Source organism: Mobula hypostoma, chromosome 8, assembly GCF_963921235.1.
Source record: "Mobula hypostoma chromosome 8, sMobHyp1.1, whole genome shotgun sequence".
Taxonomy (NCBI): Eukaryota; Metazoa; Chordata; class Chondrichthyes; order Myliobatiformes; family Myliobatidae; genus Mobula; species Mobula hypostoma.
This window is the reverse complement of record NC_086104.1, coordinates 33,917,878-33,943,921: the sequence shown is the minus strand read 5'-3', so window position 1 is coordinate 33,943,921 and position 26,044 is coordinate 33,917,878. Positions and strand designations below refer to the sequence as shown.

Genomic DNA, 26,044 nt, shown 5'->3' with positions numbered 1-26,044 from the left:
AATAGTTCAACAACTGGTACAATGGCTGCTTATTTCTTTGCTCCCTTTTACACACCTGTTTTTCTTCCCACATTCCCTATAATTTACTGGAGCCCTCTTTCCTGTGTTTGCTTGAAACGCAGTGAAGTCCATTTCATTGCTTCCCTGAAGCTTAATGTGTTCACTGGAAAATTTATTATACTATCATTGATAGTGTGTTCAAGGATTAATGGGAATAGCATACAGTAGTCTAGAAATTTGGGTAGTCCAGTATCTCTAGTGCCCAAAGCATGCCAGATTAATGCAGTTTTACTCTATGAGACCTATGCAATTACACCAATTTTCTAACATTTTCGATATTATGTTATGGGTTTATAATTTATCCAGTTATTACTATTACAGAAACAGTTTGCCTTGACGGATCCTTGGTGTACATTGGGATGAAACCCCAGAGATCAGAAATTTTTAAGGCCATTCTTATAACTCTAACTATCCCTTTAAGTTACATTTCAGAACAAAATTTGTATTTTCATTAAAGTATTGTGCTTTCTCGTACCACTTACTGCATTGGATAGATAATTTTTTGATCCCAAAGGAAATTACAGTGTCACAGTAGCATTACAAGTGCAGAGATATGCAAATATTAGAAGAGAAGTAAAGTAAAGGCATCTGTTAGTCTTACGAGACCATAGATCTGCGCCTCGAAAGTCTTCACTCTCCAGGGCACAGGCCTGGGCAAGGTTGTATGGAAGACCAGCAGTTGCCCATGCTGCAAGTTTCCCCTCTCCACGACACCAGTGTTGTCCAAGGGAAGGGCATTAGGACCCATACAGCTTGGCACCAGTGTCATCGCAGAGCAATGTGTGATTAAGTGCCTTGCTCAAGGACACAACATGTTGCCTTGGCTGGGGCTCGAACTCACGACCTTCAGGTCACTAGTCCAATGCCTTAACCACTTGGCCACGGAGAAGAGAAGTAAGAAATAATTTTAAAAAAGTTACCTCAAACAACCTAACAGGAGGGAGGTCATCACTTCCCTAGCTATAGGTTAACTCATTATAGAGCCTAATGGCCGAGGGTAAGAATGACTTCATAGCGCGCTCTTTGGAGCAGCATAGTTGTCTTAGTCTATTTCTAAAAGAGCTCCTCAGTTCAGCCAAGGTGACATGCAGAGGGTGAGAAACATTATCCAGAATTGCTTGGATTTTCTAGGGTCCTTTGTTCTCCTACAGCTTCCATTGTGTCCAGTTTGACTTCGATAACAGAGCCAGCCTTTCTAATCAGTTTATTGAGCCTGTTGCCGTCACCCGTGTTGATGCCGTTGCCCCAGCACATAGAAGGTTCTATTGGTGGCAACAGACTGGTAGAACATGTGACGGAGAGTCCTTCATTCTCCAAAGGACCTCAGTCTCATAGATGCAGAACATAAAGAAAAGCTCCACTGTTTAAGCAGTATGTTTGGTGCAAACCATCCCACTGTTTCCTGTTTTCTCATTTTTGTGGGAATTAATTTTTTTTGTGTGTGTGTGGGCCATACTCTGCCAGAGCCTCGCCGACCACTTTTCAAGTGGTTGTCTTGGAGGAAAGATTCTGTGAGTGGTCCCCCACGTCCTTCTCACAGCACCGTGTTTTTTTTTATGAGGCCAAGTTGCGAGCTCGACACTCAACCCAGCATGGATGGACAGCGTGCCCGGGAGCGGCCCGACTGGATTCGAACTCGGGAACCTTCGCTCTGGAGTTCGGTGCTGATGTTACTGCACCGCCGCGCCACCAGCCAGGTTTTGTGGGAATTAGATGCTGGTTTTCAGGGACTTTCTGTTGCTGGACATGAGTCAAGGCTTTGACATCTAATTATTTAAATGAGTTTCTGAAAACATATGTGTGCTTTCCTTCTCCACACACATGCACACGTTTGTGGCCCAATGCATTTAATATATTCTATATATTTCTGTAAATATCCAATGAGAAAATTTTGGCTCAAAAGATAACCGGTAGCAGTTGTACCCAAGTGAGTAGCTGTTTTGTGAGGACAGATGAAATGAATGGCATGCTGAGTTGAGTAATTGGACAGGGGGAATTGGATAAGCATATTTCTGTCTTGTTGGACACAAACCTAAACAAGAGAGGAATCTATGATTGTAAAAAGAAAGGCTAAAAGGCTTATGATAGGATATGAAGCAGGAAACTGGAGATTCAATCAAGGATTATGTGGATCAGTGGAGCTGTTTGCTAAAATAACGGAGTTGTGTGGATCACACAGTTTCCATACTATCATTTAAATTTCTGTGTGGCAAGACCGATGAATGAACCAGTAAGATGGCTGGGAGAGATATGAATTGGAAGCCTAATTACAGATATTTCATAATATATGTTTTGAAGCAACTAACTCACTTTGAAGTATATTTACAATAGATGTTGTGAATTATGGTCATCAGAACTAAACCATCAACGGTATTTGTAAATGTTGGAGATCGGCCAGTAATCCTTCACTTTGATATGTTAATGTGAATGAACAGCTAAACTCTATATTGGTGATTTTATGCATATCCAATGGCACAGGGCCTTCATTAGAATATACTGGCTTAGAAATGAAAGACTGTGAATGAAAGGTAATATTATAATTCTGTGATCTTATCTGGTTGTAGTATATTGTAAAACTTGAATAATTTAAAATATTTTTCACGAATGTTCTAAGCAGTGACTGGTCTTTGGTTTCAGCACGATGTGTCCCAAACTTTGCTTAAAGCTACCTTGGACAGTGTGGTTGAAGAATGTGTCAGTTTTGTGGGAGTGGATATCAACATCACCTCAGAAACCCTTATGAGGTAGGGAGATTATTTTTCCAGTGCAATAATAACATGGCAATGGATCACAGTGTCTCTTGTTTAGTCTGTGTCTTAACTTAATCCCAGCTGGTGCATTGTGGTCTTGTTTCAGATTGTCATCTTTAAGGTAATGGCAAGTTAAGGCAACACTTTACCTACATAGTATTAAGAATCTTTCTTTGAAAAGCTTGGATGAAGAGCATTAAACAAAATGTTATCAAGTTATGAATTACAGACTTTGTTAAACACACAGCCTTTGAACTAAAACATACATATGTGTAAATGTATTTTTAATATTTGTAATTTGGGTCATTAAAGTAAGTTACTGCAACTTAAACATGCTATGATTTATTTAGCTCCATTAAGGTATTAAAAATATGTGTACAAGAACAAAATATTTTCAGTTTCCTTTTCTACAAATTTTCTCTGTTCCCTATGTCCCTTTCAGTTGTTAAGTAAGTTTACATAGGTCAACATGCATTCATTGATTTAAAAGCTTTATTTTCACCATCAAGGATGTTTTTACACTTATCATTAGCTGTATTGGGTTATTGATTGTAGAACTAGCTTGGGAAGAAGTACTTTTTTTCATTTTTAATGTTGTAATATTAGAGTGGTTATTTCATGCTTTAGCTCTTTAGGGCTTCAGCACAGAGAGGCTTATGTGAGAGAGGTCGAGAAACCTGTAGGTAGATATTTTTCTCCAATTTATTTATTGTTTTCCTTCTTTATATTATGAAACAGTTAGAACAATAGGGATGTCAGTAAGGATAGTTAAATGTTCCTTGCGGGATGTGGGAAGGCAGGGAGACCTCCAGTGTCCCTGACGACTTCATCTGCAAGAGGTGCATCCAGCTGCAGTTTCTGACACTCTGTGTTCAGGAGTTGGAGCTGGAACTGGTTGAACTCTGGATCATTCGGGAGGTTGCGGGGGTGAAAGGTGGGACATATAGAGGTAGTTACACCCAAGGTGCAGGACACAGGAAACTGGGTGACAGTCTGGAAGGGGAAAGGGATTAAGGAGCCAGTGCAGAATACCCCTGTGCCCATCCGCCTCTATAACAGGTACATCACTTTGGATACTGGATACTGGGGATGGAACTGGACTCTCTGACGGTGGTGTCTGAAAAGAAGATGCTGTCCAAGTTGCATGCCATCTTGGACAATGCCTCCCTTCCACTACATAATGTACTGGTTGGGCACAGGAGTACATTCAGCCAGAGACTCATTCCACCGAGATACAACACAGAGCGTCATAGGAAGTCATTCCTGCCTGTGGCCATCAAACTTTACAACTCCTCCCTTGGAGGGTCAGACACCCTGAGCCAATAGGCTGGTCCTGGACTTATTTCCTGGCATAATTTACATATTACTATTTAACTATTTATTGTCTTATTACTATTTAATTATTTATGGTGCAACTGTAATGAAAACCAATTTCCCCAGGGATCAATAAAGTATGACTATGACTATGGGAGGAGGGTAGGGTATGACCTAGCAGTGAAAGTCACAGTGGTCAGGTCTCTGGCACTGAATCTGGCTCCGTGACTCAGAAGGGGAAGTGCGGGGTGGTGGAAGAGAACAGGCAAGCTGTGGTGTTAAGGGAACACAAAGAGAATAAGATTCCCGGATGGTGTGTTGCCTCCTGGGTGCCAGGGTCTGTGACATCACAGCTTGAATTCATAGCATTCTTAAGTAGGAGGGTGAGCAGCCAGAAGTTATGGTCCATATGACATAGGTAGAAAGAGTGACGGGGCTCTGCAAAGTGAGTTCAGGGATTTAGGTGCTAAGTTAAAGGACAGGATGGCCAGGGTTGTGATCTCAGGATTGCCACCCCTGCCACGTGATAGGCCAGAAATAGGAAGGTCATACATGGCTAAAGGGTTAGTGTAGGAGGGAAGGCGTCAAGTTTTTGGATCTTTGGGCTCTCTTCCAAGGAAAGTGAGACTTGTATGGAAGAGACAGTTTGCTCCTCAACTGGAGGGGGACTAATATCGTAGCAGGAATGTTTGCTAGAGCTGCAGAGAGGGGGATTAAAATAGAGTTGCAAGGGATGGATACCAGAGTGCCAGAACAGGTAGTGGAGAGGTTTTGGGGACAGATGTTATTCAAAACTCATACAAAATCAGGAATCAAAAAGATCTGATCTGCGTATCGTAGGAAAGGCAGATGAGCTTAGGGCATGGATCAACAAATGGAATTATGATATTGTAGCTGTTAGTGAGACTTGATTGCAGGAGGGGCAGGACTGGCAACTGAATATTCTGGGGTTCTGTTGTAGCTGCAACAGAGCTGGAGAGATTATAGGGGTGGATAGTGTTACTAGTCATGTATAATGTCATGACAGTGCTCAGAACAGACTGGAGAACTTGTCTACTGAGTCTTTATGGATGGAAATGAGGAATAAGAAAGGTTAATGAGGCTATATTATAGACCACGCAACAGTCCATGAGATTTAGAGGAAAAAATTTATAGAGAGATCACAGATTGTTGCAAGAAACAAATGTTGTTATAGTAGGTGATTTTAACTTTCTACATATTGACTGGGACTTCCATTCTGAAAATGAACTAAATGGGATAGAGTTTGTCAAATTTGTTCAAGAAAGCTTCCTTAATGAGTACATAGGAGTCCTTAAATCATCCTTAGCGACAGGTGACAAGAAAGGCTCAAAAATTAAAGAGAAAACTTTAGATGTCAGCCTTTAGATGTCAACTTTAGATCACAAAGTGAGCCTGACATCAGTAGTGGGAAAGTTATTGGAAGGTCTTCTGAGCGACCGGATATATAAGTATGTGGATTGACATGGATTGATTAAGGATAGTCGGCGTAGCTTTGTGCGTGGTAGGTGATGTCCAACCAATTACATATAGTTTTTCGAGGAAGTTCAATAGTTCCACTTAATATACAAAATACAACCTGAAATTCTTGGTCTTCTCAGACGTCCACGAAAGCAGGAGTACCACAAAGAATGGATGAAAGTAAAAAAAAACGTTAGAACCCCAAAGTTACCAGGAAAGTTGATGATGACAAGGCAGTAGATAATGCATTCACCTGGCATTCAAGGTGAGGAAGTAAATTGAATTAGGCATTAGCTTTGTGGGAGAAACCAGAGAGTGGTAGTAGATGGTTGCATCTCTGATTGGAGGCCTGTGACTACTGGTGTGCCACAGGGATCAGTGTTGAGTCCATCATTGTTTGTCATCTAATAATCTGGATGATAATGTGGTTAACTAGATCAGGAAATCTGTGGTTGACGCAAAGAGTGGGAGCATAGTAGAAAGTGAGGAAGGCTATTGTGACTTGCAATAGGATCTGGAAAAATGGCAGATGGAATTCAATGCAGTCAAGTGCGAAGTGTTGCATTTCGGTAGGACTAACCAGGGTAGGTCTTACACAGTGAACACTAGGGCACTGAAGAGTGTAGTAGAACAAAGGGTTCTGGGATACAGGTCCATAACTCATTGAAAGTGGCATCTCTTTCTTTTTAAATCTTTTTATTAAATAAGTATACAAAAAAGTAAGCCATATAGACACTAATACATTGTTAGAATATAATAAAATTACAGAAGATATCAATACAAAAAAAATACTACAAACAATGTAATTTAAACATAACATACCAAGGTAACATAATAGTATACTAATTTTATATATATATCAATGGAGAAAAAGAAAAAAAAAACTCCCAAAAAAAAACCCACCGTGCAACTAACTAAAAGCAAAGCAAAGCAATGGGCTAACTTGAAACCAAACAGAGTTAAACTTAAAATCACGTCCTCAATCCCGACCTCCATTAAAAACAGTGAAAAAAACAAGAAGGGTATATATTACATTAAATGAAAATATTGAATAAAAGATCTCCAAGTCTGTTCAAATTTAAATGAGGAGTCATAAAGATTGCTTCTAATTTTCTCCAAGTTCAAGCATAACATCGTCTGAGAAAACCAAAAAAAGGTGGTTGGAGCATTAAGCTCTTTCCAATGTTGTAAGATACATCTTTTCGCCATTAAAGTAAGAAATGCAATCATTCTACGGGCTGAAGGGGAGAGATTACTGGAAATTTTAGGTAGTCCAAAGATAGCAGTAATAGGGTGAGGAGAGATATCTATATTCAATACCTTGGAGATAATATTAAAAATGTCTCTCCAAAAAGTTTCCAAAGTAGGGCAAGACCAAAACATATGAGTTAAAGAGGCTATCTGCCCCGGACATCTATCACAAAAAGGATTAATATGAGAATAAAAGCGCGCTAACTTATCTTTGGACATATGTGCTCTATGAACAACTTTAAATTGAATTAGGGAATGTTTAGCACAGATAGAGGAAGTATTGACTAATTGTAAAATCTGCCCCCAGTCATCCACAGAAATGGTAAACCCCAATTCCTGTTCCCAATCTACCCTAATCTTATCAAATGGAGCTTTCCTAAGTTTCATAATAATATTATAAATCATAGCCAATGCACCTTTCTGACATGGATTAAGGTTGATTATAGTATCTAAAATGTATGCAGGAGGGAGCATTGGAAAGGAAGAAAGTATAGTACTTAGAAAATTTCTAACTTGTAAATATCTAAAAAAATGTATTCTTGATAAATTATATTTATTAGATAATTGTTCAAAAGACATAAGGGAACCATCTAAAAATAAATCCCAAAACCGTGAAATACCCTTAGTCTTCCAAATTTGAAAAGCACGATCCGTAAAAGAGGGAGGAAAAAATATGTTACCTAAAATAGGAATCGCTAACCCAAATTGATTAAGATCAAAAAATTTTCTGAATTGAAACCAAATACGCAAGGTATATTTAACTATCGGGTTAGACACCTGTTTAGGGCGTTTCCAATCAAAAGGAAGAGAGGAACCTAAAATAGAGCCAAGTGTAAAACCCTGAACAGATTGTAATTCCAATGCTACCCATTTAGGAATAGATAGTATATCCTGGTCCAGTAACCAGAATTTCATATGTCGAATATTAATTGCCCAATAATAAAATCTAAAGTTAGGTAATGCTAAACCTCCATCTCTCTTAGCTTTCTGTAGATGTATTTTACCCAGTCTCGGGTTTTTATTCTGCCAAATAAATGAAGAAATTTTAGAGTCAACTTTGTCAAAAAAAGATTTTGGAACAAAGATTGGTAATGCCTGAAATATATATAAAAATTTTGGCCAAAAAAACATCTTAACTGCGTTAATACGACCAATCAAAGTTAAATATAAAGGAAGCCATTTAGATGAAAGTTGAGTAATATGGTCTATTAATGGTAAAAAGTTAGTCTTAAATAAATCTTTGTATTTACAAGTAATTTTAATCCCAAGATATGAAAAATAATTATTAATCAATTTAAATGGAAATTTATAATATAAGGGAAGTTGTTTATTAATCGGAAAGAGTTCACTCTTACTAAGATTTAATTTATAACCTGAAAAAAGACCAAATTGTGCTAATAACTCTAAAACAGCCGGGATGGATTTTTGAGGATTAGAAATATATAAAAGTAAATTATCAGCATAGAGTGATAATTTATGGGACTTTAAGCCCCGAGTTATCCCAGTAATATTTGGAGATTCCCGAATGGCAATTGCAAGAGGTTCTAATGCAATATCAAATAATAAGGGACTAAGAGGACAGCCTTGTCGAGTACCTCGAAAAAGAGAGAAAAAAGGTGAACTTAAAGAGTTAGTACGGACCGAGGCCACAGGAGAATAATGTAAGAGTTTAATCCAGGATATAAATTTCAAGCTGAAATTAAACCTTTCAAGCACCTTAAATAAATAAGGCCATTCTACTCTATCAAAAGCTTTCTCGGCATCTAGAGAGATAACACACTCAGGAACATTTTGTGAGGGAGTATAAACGATATCTAACAGTGTACGAATATTATAAAAAGAGTAACAACCTTTAATAAAACCCGTTTGGTCTTCCGAAATAATAGAGGGAAGTACTTTTTCTAATCTATTTGCTAATAACTTAGAAAAAACTTTAGAATCAACATTTAATAAAGATATTGGTCTATAAGATGTACATTGAGCAGGATCTTTATCCTTCTTTAATATTAAAGAAATTGACGCTCTATTAAAAGATTCAGGAAGTTTACCAAGTTTCGATGAAGCCTTAAAAACCCTACAAAGCCAAGGGATTAATGAAGGAGCAAAACATTTATAAAATTCTACGGTAAACCCATCAGGGCCAGGAGCTTTCCCCAAATTCATAGAGAAAATAACATTCTTAATCTCATCCATGGTAATAGGAGTATCTAACATAGAAGCCATATCCTGTGAAATCTCAGGGAAGTCTAAATTATCTAAAAAATCATTCATATATTTAGAATCTCGAGGAGACTCTGATTGATATAAGGAAGAGTAAAAATCACAGAAGGTTTGATTAATCCCCACATGGTCAAATATTAGTCGATCATTTTGGTTATAAATCTGATTAATTTGAGATTTAGCATAATTAGACTTCAATTGATTAGCCAACAGTTTACCAATTTTGTCACTGTGTACATAAAATTCACGTCTTGTTTTCTTTAATTGGTTTACAATCGAGGACGAGAGTAATAAACTGTGTTCCATTTGAAGTTCAGTTCTTTGTTTATATAACTCCTCAGAAGGAGCTATAACATATTTCTTATCAATTTCCTTAATCTTGTCCACAATTACCAACTCCTGCTGCTTCTGCTTCTTCCTCAAAGCAGCAGAATACGAGATAATCTGACCACGAATATAAGCTTTAAAAGTATCCCAAAGAATGTTAACAGAAATATCCTCTGTATAGTTAATTGTAAAAAAAAAGATCAATCTGTTCATTCATAAAGTTAACAAAGTCCGAGTCCTGAAGCAACAGCGAATTAAAACGCCATTGTCTATTATTTTGTATATTGGCCAGAATTTTAATAGAAAGCTTAAGTGGAGCATGATCCGAAATGGTTATAGAATCATAATCACATTTACTCACTGAGGGAATAAGACGAGAATCAATAAAGAAATAATCAGTTCTTGAATAAGAATGATGAACATGTGAAAAAAAAAGAAAAATCTTTTTCCTGAGGATGCAAAAAGCGCCAAATGTCCGTCGACCCAGAATCAGAAAGAAATGAGTTAATCAAAGTTGCAGATTTATTAGGTAAGGTCCGTAAAGGAGCCGAACGGTCCAAAGCTGGAGACAAACAGGTATTAAGATCTCCGCCCCAGATCAATGAAAACTCATTCAAATTCGGAAACTGATTAAATAATGATTTATAAAATTCCGGACAATCCATATTAGGAGCATAAACATTAACCAAAACTACTTTTTTATTAAATAGTAAACCACTAACCAATAGAAATCTACCATTCGGATCAGAAATAATATCATGTTGTATAAAAGTAACCGAGGAGTCTATAAAAATAGAGACGCCTCGAATCTTAGCATTGGAGTTCGAATGAAACTGTTGTCCCTTCCAGAATTTAAAAAAACGTAGTCTGTCCCCCCTCCGCACATGGGTCTCTTGTAAAAATAAAATTTGTGCTTTAAGTCTCCGGAACACTTTAAAAACTTTTTTCCTTTTAATAGGATGATTAAGACTATTAGTATTCCAGGAGACAAAATTAATAATAGACTCCATAAACCCTAAGGTCAACCCACAACAAGGAGGATTGACGATAGGCTCGACCCACGAACCTGGAAAGGGAACAGAACATACAAGAGACACCGGGAAGAAGAAGGCAACCCATACTTCAATAATGTATATAGCCCAAGAAGAAAGAAACTAAAAAGTGAAGCCCCTCCCACCACCCCGCACCCATGTCCCAAAAGCTAAGTCTAACGCAGACCAGCCCGAAAGAAGCAAGCACTAAAACTACCCCCATGACTTCCGGTATACGCTCCCTAAAAAAGTGTAAATATAAAAAAGATCAGCTGATTATAAAACAGTAAAAGAATAAAAAAAGATAACTCAATTAAAATAAACACATACCAAAATAAAAGCCAGAAAATATATGAAATAAAACCGCAATAAACACCAGACCCATGAATAAGCAGAACAACAAAAAAGAAATAAGATTATTAACCTAAACTAGTTATAAAAACCTACAAAACAAAATAGATTTTAAAAAAACTACAAAATTTAAGGCCACAAAGGAAATACGTAAGATGACAATAAGGAAGTAACCACCCAGAATCCCCTGGGAAAAAGAAAGAAATGACGCAGTTAAAAAGAAAGTTTAGCAACCATATTAAGTAATCAAAAATAAACTTTTCTGCCCATATAAGGCAAAAAAAAATTAAGACCAACAAATTCACAGCCTCCGATCAGCGGAGATAGTTAAAAAATTACAATTAAGATGTCGATGGTGAAAATTGATCCAAATAACTCTGGGCATCCGATGGAGAGTCAAAAAAACGGAGGGCTCCATCCGGCGTACGAATCCTTAGACGTGCAGGGTAAAGAAGTGCAGGTCTTAAATCCATCTTGTAGAGTTCCGACATCACAGATCTGTAACGAACCCGTTGATCCCGGATTGGTTTACTGAAATCTTCCACGAATCGGAATTTAAGATCCAGAAAATCAATGAAACCCTTAGATCGAACGAATCGAAACAGTTTCTCCTTGTCTTGAAAGTAATGAAACCGTAAAATAACATGTCGAGGTCTATCTGACCTAGGTGAGTATGATGGAACTCTGTGAACACGATCCAATAACGGTGGTTGGTCAGGAAATACAGTAGGAAATGCATCTTTTAAAAGTTGAGAAAAATACTTCGTAGGGTTATCGGATTCAACAGCTTCACGCACCCCAATCATTCGAAGATTCTGCCGTCACATTCTAGATTCTAAGTCAGAGTTTTTAAAGGTCAGAAAGTCGAGTTTCTTCTTCATTACATTAATTGTTTTTTCGATTTTCTCCATCTTGAGCTCACTTTGTTGCGTGGATTTTTGAAGATCAGATATAGCCGACCGATGTTCCGTAATAGATATTTGTATCTTCTCAATTGAATCGGCAATTTTCTGGAAACTAGTTGAAATTTCCTCCCGAATTAGCTCCGATATAGCTTTCAAAGTCACTGGTGGTTCAGTCGGAGGGAAATCGGTACCTTTCAGTTTAACCGGAGGTTTGCCATCCTTCCCGTTTTTCCCATTCTTAGACATAGCAGATCTTAAACGCATCCAGTTATCGAAGAGCCCAATTTAATTCAAAGTATTGTAAAAGTTGATGCCTTAATGGTTACTTAAAATATAGCTGATCAGAAGAAAAAAAACTCAGAGGTAATGGAGCGAGTCAAGAACGCGACTTCACTCCATGAGCGCTACCGGAAGTCGCGAAAGTGGCATCTCAGGTAGATAGGATCATAAAGAAAGCTTTTGGCATGTTGGCCTTCACAAGTCAAAGTACAGGAGATGGGCTATTATGTTGAAGACATTGGTGAGGCCTAATCTGGAGTATTGTGTGCAGTTTAAGTCACCTAACTACAGAAAGGATGTAAAAAAGGTTGAAAGAGTACAGAAAAAATTTACAAGGATGTTGCCTGCTCTGGAGGAACTGAGTTATAATGAAAGTTTAAGAGAAACACGAGGGGTAACTTTTTCACTCAGAAGGTCGTGAGATTGTGGAACAAGTTGCCGCACAAGTGGTGTATGCAAGGCTGATTTCACCGTTTAAGAGAAGTTTGGATAGATACATGGATGGTAGGGGTGTGGAGAGCTATACACCTGGTGCAGGTCGATGGGAGTAGGCAGTTTAAATGGTCCAGTACAGATTAGATGGGCTGAAAGGCCTGTTTCTGTCCTGTACTTTTCTATACACTTAAGACGGTAAGTCCCAACGAGAGAGTGTGCAATATTTGATCCCCTATTAGGGAATGAGACAAGGCAGGTGACAAAAGTTTGTGCAGAGGAACACTTTGCATCTGGTGATCATAATGCCATTAGTTTCAAGGTAATTATGGAAAAGGATAGACTTGGTCCTCGGCTTGAGATTCTAAATTGGAGAAAGGCCAACTTTGATGGTATCAGAAATGATCTGCAGGTCTGGATTGGGGCAGGCTGTTTTCTGGCAAAGATGTAATTTGGTAAGTGGGAGGCCTTCAGAAGTGAAACTTTGAGAGGACAAAGCTTGTATGTGCCTGATAAAGAGGTAAAGATAAACATGTTTAGGGACCCTTGGTTTTCAAGCGATATTGAAGCCCTGGTTAGGAAGAAAAAAGGAGCAGATGTAGACGGGCAGGGGTGCCTATAAGGGTATAATTTTTTTTTAAGATTATGAGGACACTCAGTACTCATTTATTTTCATTTAGAAATGCATGCATTAAGAAATGATACAATGTTCCTCCAGTATGATATCACAGAAACACAAGTCAGACCAAGGCTAAAGCTGACAAAAACCACATAATTATAACATATAGTTACAACAGTGCAAAGCAATACCTTAATTTGATAAGAGCAGACCATGGGCACGGTAAAAAAAAGTCTCAAAGTCCCGATAGTCCATCATCTCACGCAGACAGTAGAAGGAAAAAACTCTCCCTGCCATGAGCTTCCAGCGCCGCAAACTTGCCGATGCAGCATCCTGGAAGAACCCGACCACAGTCCGACTCTGAGTCCGTCCGAAAACTTCGAGCCTCCGACCAGCCCTCCGACACCAAGCACCATCTCTGCCAAGTGCTTCGACCCCGGTCCCGGCCGCCAAGCAACAGGCAAAGCTGAGGATTCAGGGCCTTCCCCTCCGGAGATTTCGGATCACACAGTAGCTAGCAGTGGCAGCGAAGCAGGCATTTCAGAAGGTTCACCAGATGTTCCTCCGTGCTGTTATGTCTGCCTCCATCAAATCAGGATTGTGCACGGCCTGCTACTTGACAAATTACAGATATTCATCACCGGAGAGGCGGCGCATGCTGCGTTGCGCTGCCATCTTCTCCTCTAATTTAGAACAATGATAAAGTAACAGACTGCTGCCTGCATTTTTTTTCATTATGTTGTTCTTACCAAACTTAAATGCCTAGGCAGCTACTTCGTATATTTTGGGAGTTTGCTTTTGTATTTTTTAAAGCTGTTTTATTTTGCTGTTTCTTGCCTTTTATTTAGATAAATACATTTTTTGGTCATATAGATGTAAAATGTAAAGTATAAAAAGGAATTAAATTGACTAAGCACAGTGATTTCTTGCAATTACAATGCAATATAAATCTGACTGAATATATTCAGGACTTCAATCTAAATTTGCATAATTTTGTCAGGTGTTGCTTGCTGAAAAAAAAAGTAAAATGCGAGAATATATTAATGTGAGAATATATTAAATTTATATGAAAATTTATAACATCAGACATAAACTAAGAAATATTAGAAGTTTGAATAATGTTTCATAAGTAATCACATCATAATTTGACTATAGTCACAAGAGACTGCTGATTCTGGAGTATTTAGGTAGTTCATGGCTCAAGCTCAAGAATGAAAGCTATTCTCAGTTTTCCACTGCAACTCCCTGCTAAGAGCTGCATGTAAAATAAAGTGTATTTGCATCCAAAAGATGGTTCATTAATTTGATTCTTAGGATGGGATAATTGTCTTATGAGGAGAGATTGGTGAGGTTAGATGAATAAAATTTTCTCAGTGAAACATATGGCATTGTTCAGAGACTTGGCAAGCTGGATGTCTAGAATATAGTTCCTTTTGCTGGGGAGAAAAGAATTGGGGCTCTTTGTCTCAGAATAAGTGTTTGGCCTTCTCAGTCAGAGAAGAAAAGAAATTACTTCATTCAAACATTGCAAATATTTGAAAAGTATCTGTGAACATATTACATCAGAGATCTGTAGCTTTCTAAATATGGGAATCTACGAGAATATGGTGGGAAGATGTACATGCTAGAACATCAGCAAGGACTAAATGACCTGACTTGGTCCAACCAAGCAGAGTTCACTGCCAAGAAGGCCCACCAGCACCTTTACTTCCTGAGAAAACTAAAGAAATTTGGCCTGTACCCTAAGACCATCACTAATTTTTATAGATGCACCATAGAAAGCATTCTTCTAGGGTGCATCGCAACCTGGTATGGAAGTTGTTCTGTCCAAGACCAAAAGAAGCTACAGAAGATCGTGAACATGGTGCAGCACATCATACAAACCAATCTTCCGTCCGTGGACTCACTTTACACCGCACGCTGTCGGAGCAGTGCTGCCAGGATAATCAAGGACGCGACCCACCCAGCCAATACACTTTTCGTCCCTCTTCCCTCTGGGAGAAGGCCCAGGAGCTTGAAGACTCGTATGGCCAGATTTGGGAACAGCTTCTTTCCAACTGTGATAAGACTGCTGAAGGGATCCTGACCCGGATCTGGGCCGTACCCTCCAAATATCCAGACCTGCCTCTCAGTTTTTTTGCACTACTTTACTTCCCATTTTTCTATTTTCTATTTATGACTTATAATTTAATTTTTTAATATTTACTAATTTTTACTATTTTTAATATTTTTTGTATTTAATATTTGTAGTCCAGAGAGTGGGAAGCGCAGAATCAAATATCGCTGTGATGATTGTACGTTCTAGTATCAATTGTTTCGTGAGAATAAAGTATAAAGTATAAAATTGTGTTGTGGAGGAGTCTTGTAGGCTAAATGATCTCTTCTTTCTTATGTTTGTATTGGCGGTGTTTTCAGTTCTTGTCAAACCAAGAATAAACTGATAGAGTGAGATCGCCAAACCTCAACTGACGAATAAAGTTTGTGCTGAATTTATATCAGTCACACCACAGAATATGTAAAACAGTCAAGTGACGTGTTTCCTATATTAACCAATTTTAGATAAATGATTTATATAGTTATAATAACTAGTTGATACTTTTTGTTAAAAGATCATTGATAATTTTAGCTAAATATGCAGATCTTTTAAAGGATCTGTAAACTCGTTGTGACTATGATTACTGTTAAGTTTTTATGTTTTTTTAAAAAAAGAATGACACGAATAGCCAAAAATATATTGAGCTGAAGGAATACTAGAAAAGGTCTTGGCATTGAATAGAGTATATCCATTAGTGCCGGGAGAAACAAACAAGAGAAAATCTGCAGATGCTGGAAATCTAAGCAACACACACAGTTATCTGGAGGAGCTCAGCGGGCCAGGTGGCATCTATGGAAAGGAGTAAATGGTCAACATTTCAGGCTGAGATGTCATCCTGATGAAGCGTCTCTGCCCAAAATGTTGAGTGCTGGGAGAAAATGGTCAAGACCAATAGAAACTAAATGATTTAAAAACAAGGAATCAGATAATGAAATCACAAAACTATTCACAATTACTTTTGAACTATTTGTCCTTCATTATAAATAGTTAATATAATTTCTCAACAGTGTAGATTGATTGAATTCATTGGTGTTGGTTTATAATTGTCACATGTACTGAGGTACAGTGAAAAAATTGTCTTGTATGCTGTTCATACAGATCCAATCATACACAGTGCATTGAGTTACAACAAAGTAAAACAATAGCAATGCAAAATAAAGTGTGAGGGCTAGAGAAAGATTTTTAAAGATTTAAAGGTTAGCCTTATTTGTCACATATACATCGAAGAATTGAAATGTTCAATAAAATGTGTCATTTTGCGTCAAGGGCCAACACAGTCCAAAGCCGGGGCAACTGCTGAGTGTCGCCATACTTCTGGCACCAACATAGAATGCCTATGACTCACTAACTCCAAATATAGTCCTGAAGGATTATCTTTATTGCCATTATTTTCTTTATTGTTATTTGACATATGCAAGTTTTTAGTTTTGCGGTGTTTGAAATGCAATTTTACAATATGCCTATTATCTGCGTTTTTAAGAGAATCAAACTGATCCTCAGCACCAGTTTTACCCTAATGTAATTGTGATACTACTTGTAAGTTTGTATTCACCTCTTTCTGTAGATTTTACTGCCTGATCTGCCAGTTTTTACTGTACTTGGTATAATTGTGCCCTAAGTATCCAGTTTGGGAACTTAAGTACATTTTCTTTTTCATGTTTAGTTGTCCTTGTTTGACAAAAATACCTCATGTCCCTTGGGTTGTTACCTGAGCAAACATCCCCTACTGCCCAATTGTGATGTTACTTATTTGCAGAATGGTCAGTTTATTGATAGGACTCTATCTGATGTAAAATTAAACCTTTATAGCTCTTCCACAGTTCTCCCTTTTGAAAATAACATGAAATTCAATGATACTTTGATCATTCTTGCTGTGAAATAAATTTGACTTAACAAACACCCACTAGTTTTGCTGGGGGGCAGGATAGTGAGGTCTGGAAGCTACCATTCGCAAGCTGGCATATTGGGTGGTGGGTGTTTGATTCAGTCTCTGGGTTCTTGGACTGAGGCAGAAGGAACCCTTTGGCAGCTGCACCCACGACTGAGCAGCCATATTTAGGTCCCACTCTGCTCACCCCATTTGGGGAAGAGGCTCGAAAAGGTGCCCTAAAAATAACCTGCCTCAAAACCTCCTGACTGTATTACCACGCCCAGAGGGATCACCATGGGTGGTCAGAAAAAAGAAACATGACCTTTTGAGCCGGGAATGTGTGCACTCTGATAGATAGTGCAACCAGTAATGGACCAAAGAGGAAAACAGCGATCATCACCAGAGAACTGAGGAGATGCCAGAGTGAACTAGCTGCTCTTTCTGAAACAACATGCCTGGCCGACAAAGGGCAACAGAAGGAAGAGAAGGATGGTTAACCCTTCTTCTGGAAAGGGAAAGCAGCTAACGAGCACAAGATCTGTGGTGTTCGGTTTGCAATAAAGAACTGCTTGTCAGTGAACTCTCTAAACTTCCCATGGGGATCAGTGGACACCTCAACATCTGTTTGGTGCTTGCTAACAATCAGATGGCAACTGTTGTAAGTGCTTATGCACCAACTCTGGACTCATGAATATGAAAGAAAGGCCTTCTGTGCTTGCTGAGATGCAACATTGTGGAGCATCCCCAAGGGAAGATAAGTTAATTCTCTTAGGACAGGGGTCCCCAACCTTTTTTGCACCGCGGACCGGTTTAATATTGACAATATTCTTGCAGACCGGCCGACAGGTGGGATGTGGGGGGGAGGGGTGGTGGTGTTCAAGTTCAACACTGCGTGACAGGGAATGAGGAAAGGTGCAGCTGACTCATATAGTTTCACATCGCCAAATCATATTGTTTTCTCAGTGCCCGGTAGCACATGCTTTGCGGCCCAGTACCAGTCCACGGACCGGTGGTTGGGAACCACTGTCTTAGGAGATTTAAATACCAAGGTCGGTCGAGGCTTTAAACTTTGCAAGAGTACCATAGGAAAGGAAGGCATTGGCAACATCAACTCAAATGAAATACTGTTTCTCATCATATCTGCTGAGCACAATCTTATCGCTAACATTCTCTTCCTCCAGTAAAACAAATTCAAGGTGATATCCCTGATCTAAATAGTGGTGTTTCATTGACTATGTCGTTGTCTGAGATAGGGACCACCATGATGTGAATACCACAAGGGCCATAATTGGCACAGATGACTGCTGGACAGATCATCACCTTATCCACTTCACCATGTCCATCAGATTAATGAAAAAGAAGACGGTTTATAAGAAACGTATGAGACCAAGACTAAAACTTGAGAACCTGCTTGACACTGCCACGCAACAGCACCTTCTGCCCTAGTTTGGGGAAAATTCCAACAGGAACATATGGAGGATATTGAAGAATTCTGGGGTCTGCTTAAATTCATCATCCTCAATGTCTGCAAAAACACCCTTGGGTACAAGTCCATTAGGACTTGAAAACATCAGGATTGGCTTGATGATGATAACATGAAGAGGGAACAACTCATCTCCAGGAAAAGGAAAGTCTTTCATGCCTGGCATTGTGACATTGGCAGCAAGGCCAAAAGAGAAGCTTACTCCAGAGCCAAAGCAAATGTCCAATGAAGGGTAAGGGAGCAAAAGATTTCTTGGTGGACTGAGAAAGCCTTGGAAACCCACATACTGCCAGGCTGGTGACATGTCAGCCACAGTACTCAGCAATAGTGGCTCCGAATCTGATCCCTTCACTTTGAAGACAGGAGTCAAACAGGCTGCATCGTTGCACCCACTCTCTATTTGTCATCTTTATTGCTGACATCCTTCACCTCACTGGCCAAGACCTGCCACCTGGGTTCCAAATCATGTATCGAATAGTCAACAGGATTTTCAACTTCAACCTGTCCAAGGCCAAGATCAGGGTCAACACCAACACTATCATGGTGCTTCAGTATGTGAATGACAACGCTATCACAGCTCACACTGAAGAAGACCTCCAATGTATCCTGAAGGTCCTTCCAAAGCATATAGGGACATGGGTCTTGTTTTGAATATAAAAAAAGACTTAGATCCTATATCAGCCACCACACAACCAGCCATTTATCCAGTCCTCCATTAAAAGTTGCTGATACTGCCCTTCAATATGGAGACCATTTTTCCTACCTATGAAGCATTCTCTTCTCAAAAGCAGACATCGGCTCAGAGATGAACCACCACCTGGGTAGTGTTAGTGGACCCTAAGCAAGATTAAGAAAAAGTCTTTGAAGACTATGGCCTGTAAGTCCAAACAAAACTTTTACTCTAAAGAACAGTTGTTCTTCCTACATTACTGTATGGAGCTAAAGTCATGGACCACCTACAGTAGACACCTGAAAGCCCTGCAACAATACCACCAAAGAACCTTACAAAAGATTTTGAGGATCAGCTGGAAGGACAGACACACTAACACCAGCATACTGGAGGAGGCCAACATGAACAGCATCTCCACCACGATAAAGCAACACCAATTCCGATGGATAGGTCACGTCATTCGGATGTCTAACTCGCATCTCTCTAAACATTCTTTCCTCCCAGTTGAAGGAAGGTCAGCAAGCCCTTTGTGGGCAAAGAAAATGCTTCAAAGATAACATCAACATTAAATCTGAAAACTGGGAAGAGAATGTACTCTGGAGGAAATGATTCAAGAGGGAGCTGCGCTGCACCTTAGCTGTGCTGCAGAGAACAAGTGTTGGCTGTGAAAGGAGAGACCGCACAACCAAAGGACCGAACCATTAACCACAGCCACCACTTACTCGTGTTCGTGCTCCATCAGAATATATGGCTCCCAGATCAGCCTCTACAGCCACCTGAGGACCCACCAATAGGAATCTCCATAGGAGAACATCTTACTCAAATCAAATGGTTGTGCTACTAGTTTGAAATCAAATTGTTACCTCTAATCCCAATTTGCCTTACTCTCTAAAAACAGAACTGAATCCTGTCTTCCCACTGACAGATTTAAATAACACCCACTGCATGAGCAAGATTAAATTTTATTTCAATTGCTATGTTAGAAGAATGCAGCTTCTAAATAGTTTATACTCAACACTTCCTTCTGTTTGCCGCAGTACAACTTGGGCCGCATTGCTGTGTGTTTATCTCATGGGAGCTAACATTGAGCATTTAACTAGCTCAGTTACATGAATACAAGAAGCACAAAGGTTGATCTAATCTCAGTTCAAATTCTTTCACATATTTTCACACACCAAGCTAGAAAACTCTACAGTTGAATGAATTAATTTGGCTAGGTTTCAAGCAGCTGATCTTGGTAACATTGCCCCTCTAAGCAGTACAAGGGTACGAAACTAAAAAGGTACTTCCATTTCTAACAATTGTTACATTGCTGTCTTTAAAACATTTGTGATTGAAAGAAAAATACATCGATCAAAATACTCTTGAGTCAATTACATCGAATAATTAACTTCTCTCTCCCAGGCATGTTGCAGGACTCAATGCCAGTAAAGCAAAAAGTATAATTGAGTGGCGAGAGAAGAATGGACCATTCATCAATCGAGAACAGCTGAAAAATGTCAAAGGCTTGGGCCCAAAAACCTTTCAACAATGTGCTGGTTTCATCCGAATTAATCCAGAAAACATAAAGAACTTTACCAAGTAAATGCAGTTCTTTTGATTTGTTTTTTAATATATAGAAAAAGCCAAAAGTAAAGATATGTAGAAGTCCTGTAACGTTAAAATGTTTAAAATCCATTTCCATTAAATAGATTGTACCAGAAATGCAGTAGGACTATGTCAGAAAATAAACATTGTAATTGTCTTCATTTTAAATGTTGATTTTTGAAATAGATGCGTCATATAATGGTGGAGTAATGCATGACTATGAGCCGTAGTTTGCAGGTGTAATCATAAACTGCCTCTACTTTGTTTACAGCAGTAATCAGCAGCGGTTTGATGGCACTGCAGAACGTCAAGCAGTAACAGTTGGTAAATCTATCAAAAAGAAGGGGAAAACAGAGTGCTCCTCTGCACAGCCAAATCCATTAGATCAGACGTGTATCCACCCTGAATCATATAACACAGCAATGAGGTAAGAGCACAAGCAGTGCGTGTGAACTACCTCAGCACCTTAGACTGATTCCTCACATAAATGTCAATTGAAATATTTCTCCATTTCATTCTCTCACTTAAGCCAAAGTAATAAATAAAAAAGTTAGCTATTTTATATTTTTAGAAGTTGCAAAATAATATTTGGCTACATACTGATACCTCATAATAGTGCAGATGATTTTGCTTGAACTTTTGATGAGCCTATCTCCCCCACATGCAACTCCTAAAATTCCGCATTTTGGAGCTTACTGATTATCCTAGTTATATTTTATGATTTAAATTGAAGGTGAATTATTCAAATGCAGTTTTGAGGTAGCAAATGCCAGTCAGGGGATCACAGTTTCCCAGACTTGGGGCAGGTGGGCAGGTAGTTACGAGGTAGTATACTCCTTACACTGTTTACATAGGGCTCCCGGTGCGTGGGCATGAATTTCTCAAACCCATCCCAGTTTTGGGCTAGAGTTTCAGATGTCAACGAGAAAGGACAGTTTGAACACGCATGTCTCATTCTGCCAGGTAATGTCCTCAAACAACACAGCTCAGAATAGAGCATCTCTTGCAGAAGGCTAGCATTAGGTGTGTAAACAATGAGACTTGTCTACTGTCGGCAACCAAATAGTGACCAGGACCGCAGTGCTGGGATTTTTACCTAGTAAAGCTTATTGATGTTGGTTTGCTTATCCTTCTAGTGAATTTGGGGGCTTCTGCAATTAGTGGAATTTTTCCAGTACCTTGTGACACCAGTTGTACACAGTCCAGGTCTGTCAAACATATGGGTGGGCTGTAATCACTGCTGTCAAGTGGACCATGAACTTTTGTGCCGGCTCTGTGGTTTTAATTTTCAAATACCCTTTTCTTTTTTCTCCTTTTGACCATTGACTGTGCTGATACTTTGAAGGCAATAGTAAATTTTATTATCAAGTGTTTTCCTTCACTGAGAGGAAGTTTGGGTTATGGGTAGTGATCCCCTTTCCCATTATCTTGCTGTGTACTTTTATTGTCGGAGAGTCAGTTTTGTGTGCATGCGCAGGGTTTGGAGGCAGGTGACGGTGTGGAAATTGTGGATGGGGATGTAAGGATCAGATTGGGAGAGAGCCTAGGCGTCGCAGATGTTGAATATATGGCCCATCGTATATGCTTGCATGAATAGGTTGACAATATCTGAGAGCTTGGCATATAAGCAATCATTGCAAGCGTTCAAGCATCATCTGCAAATTGCAGCTTGACTGCTGACATTTGAATAACATTGATTCTGGAGTATAATCTACATTGGTTGAACAGTTTCCCAGCAGTTTTCTACAGGGCCAGGAAAAGCTGCAAGAAGTTGCAAACTCTGCCAGCTCCATGGGCACTAACCTCACCAGCATCTAAGATGCCTTCAAAAAGTGGCATTCATCAGTAAGAACCCTCTTCACCCAGCACATGCCCTCTTCTCATTGCTACCATCAAGGAAGAGGTACAGGAGCCTGTAGACACATGCTGAACATTTTAGGAAGAGCATCTTTCCCACCGCCATCAGATTTCTGAATGGTCAATGAACCCATATACACTACCTCGTTATTTTTTTTTAATCTCTTTGTAATTTCTTGTTGTAATTTATATTAAAACTGATTCTGAGTCTGGATCAACTCCATTCGCACAAGAGGTGTATTTATGGTGATAGCAACTTTGTTATGAGAAAGCTTTGGAAAAAGTGTTGGGCTGAAGACAGTTTTATTTAACACTGGTCTTCACTAATACTAGTTCTGATATAGGATCACTGGTTGGTGTCATGACTTGGATGCAGTTGTGGAGGAAAGCACTCTTTCTTTTCCATCCTCGGTACAAAAACGCTGATTATTTAGAACATCCTGCCATTTTATATAAATATTAATGGCACACAATAGTGTTCTAGTTAACTTAGTGGGCTTATAGCAGGAGCTCTGAAGCATTTATCCAAAGACATAAATTCATACCCCAAATGGGAGCTGGCTGATTTAAATGCAAGCAATGAGAAAAGGTTGAAATTGAAAATAAAAGCTTTTCTCAGTAATGCTAACCATGAAAATACCAAATTATTGTAAAAATGTATTTAGTTCAATAATGTCTTTTATAGAAGAAAATCTGTCCTCCTTGCCTGCTCTGACCTCATTCTCAACTTATTAATGTGGCTGACTCTTAGCTGTCTCTTTGGTTCAGTGTAATTGGGGGTATAAAATAAATGCTGCCATTTCCAGTGATGTCCACAATCTGTGAATGAAATGGTAAAGAGCATGACATAATGAGAAAAAAATAAGGCTTGTTGTTTTAAATCCATTCAGAGCATTATTGAATGAGACCAAAGTATCTACTATTCTCATTGGTAGTAGTAGCAAACATTTTGAGATAATAGGCAACACTCTTTATCAGATTATACGAGTATTTATGGATCCTAACAATAGTTATCATGGTTTATCTAGAAATTATCTACATACGTGTGTGTGTAAATGAAATTAAAGTGAATTGAAGCCACCAACAGAGCAGGACAACAGATGTTAATTGGCTATCAATCAATTGAGTTAACACCTCAAAGTTCAAAGTAAATTTTTTATCAAAGTTCAAAGTGCATTTAGTATCAAAGTATGTACACAGTACACAACCTTGAGATTCATCTTTGTGCAGCCGTCAAACATGCAAAAATAAAGAACAAATTGTGTAAATAACAAAAAACAAACAGATAACACACAGAACATTAAACTTCAAGCTGCAGAGTCCCCAAAAGTGAGTCCACAACCATGAGCCGCCGAGGTGAGTGAAGCTAGTCCAGGAGCCAAGTCAGTTAGTTCAGCGGTATGTTGATAGCTGCAGGCCTCAGCTACAGATCCAGTTGTGTGCAATAAAGCGAGAAGACCAAAAGATATTGGAGCAGAATTAGGCCATTTAGCTCATCGAGTCTGGTCCTCAATTCATTTATGGCTAATCCAATTTTCCTCTCAGCCCCAACCTTCTGCCTTTTCCTGCATCCCTTCATGCCCTGAACAATCAAGAATCTATCAACTTCTACCTTAAATATACATAAAGTCTTGGCCTCCACAGCTGTTTGTGGCAAAGAACTCCACCGAGTCACCAGTCTTTTGCTAAAGAACTTCTTCCTCATCTCTGTTCTAAAAGGATACCCCTCTATTCTGAGGCTGTGTCCTCTGGTCTTAGACTCTCCCACCATAGGAAACATCCTCTCCACATCCACTCTATCAAGGCCTTTCACCATTCAATAGATTTCAATGATGTTACCCCTCATTCTTCTGAATTTTAGTGAATACAAGTCCAGAGCCATCAGACATTCTTCATACGACAAGACATTCAACCCTGGAATCATTTTCGTGAATCGAGGTGACTCGATCAAATCCCACAAATAGTAAAGTGCATTCGGTGCTGTGGACATTAAACGTCAAATCGCTGCCAAAAGTGATTCCACTGCCACAACCCGTGACCCACCAAGGCGATCGAACTTTGCAGCATGGGACCCAAGGCTTCTGTACCTTCTATCAGCAGCAGCGGGAAAGAAACCTGTCAAATATAGGCACATGGCACTGAGCACCAGTACAATTTCCGCTCTTGTCAATTTAAGTCTTGCTCAATGCTTTAATCGGCATGGAGAAATGGAGCCATCCACAGGTTTGTGTTCTACCCTTAGGAATGGGCGCAGCGTGCAACCCCAGCGATGGCTATAGTTGCGCTCCACACTGAATCACTCAGGATCAATGCCAGATCATTCAGTCAGCCCAAAAATACATTCTTAAAAGGGAAACTACAGGCATATATGTCCATAGGGAAATATAAGTACATTCTGTATATGTCACCAAATATAAATGTCACTCCACTCTTTAAGAAGGGAGGGAGGCACAAGAAAGGAAATTATGTAGGCCAGTAAGTCTGACTTTAGTGGTAGGGAAGATGTTGGAATCAATTATTAAGGATGAGATTTCAGGGTACTTGGAGGCACACAAGGAAAAATTATGCCTGAAATTCTTTGAGGAAGTAACAGGCAGCATAGACAGGAGAGTCAATGCATGGTGTTTACTTGGATTTTCAGAAGACCTTTGTCAAGGTACCGCACACGAGATGGCTAAACAAGTTATGAGCTCGTGGTACTACAGGAAAGATACTAGCATGAATAGAAGATTGTCTGATTGGCAGGAGGCAAAGACTACTTGTGTTCTACAGGGGTCAGTGTTAGGACCGACTCTTTTCACATTATACAGTGGCATGCAAAAGTTTGGGCACCCCTGGTCAAAATTTCTGTTACTGCGAATAGCTAAGAGAGGAAAAGATGAACTGATTTCCAAAAGGCATAAAGTTAAAGATGAACACGAGGAATTCTGCAGATGCTGGAAATTCAAGCAATACACATCAAAGTTGCTGGTGAACGCAGCAGGCCAGGCAGCATCTCTATGAAGAGGTACAGTCGACATTTCGGGCCGAGATGACACATTTCTTTAATAGTTTAAGCAAGAAAACTTCTTTATTTCCATCTTTTACAGTTTCAAAATAAAAAAGGAAAAATCCCGAAGCAAAAGTTTGAGCACCGTCCATGGCAGTACTTAGTAACACCCCCTTTGGCAAGTATCATAGTCATAGTCATACTTTATTGATCCTGGGGGAAATTGGTTTTCATTACAGTTGCACCATAAATAATAAATAGTAATAGAACCATAAATAGTTAAATAGTAATATGTAAATTATGCCAGTAGATTATGAAATAAGTCCAGGACCAGCCTATCTGCTCAGGGTGTCTGACCCTCCAAGGGAGGAGTTGTAAAGTTTGATGGCCACAGGCAGGAATGACTTCCTATGATGCTCAGTGCTGCATCTCGGAGGAATGAGTCTCTGGCTGAATGTACTCCTGTGCCCACCCA

At 39.2% G+C, this 26,044-nt stretch overlaps 1 protein-coding gene across 3 annotated transcripts in view; it reads left to right on the top strand.

The window, feature by feature from the left end:
- srbd1 (S1 RNA binding domain 1) overlaps nt 1–26,044 on the top strand; it is a 319,766-nt gene that overhangs the window by 239,782 nt on the left and 53,940 nt on the right. For 2 of the 3 annotated variants that reach the window (XM_063055670.1, XM_063055671.1), the window contains exons 18-20: nt 2,698–2,804; nt 20,541–20,717; nt 20,995–21,150. In XM_063055670.1, coding sequence (XP_062911740.1) covers nt 2,698–2,804; nt 20,541–20,717; nt 20,995–21,150 — 440 coding nt within the window. The remainder of the gene's footprint in view (nt 1–2,697; nt 2,805–20,540; nt 20,718–20,994; nt 21,151–26,044) is intronic. The other variant, XM_063055672.1, reaches the window with a different exon arrangement.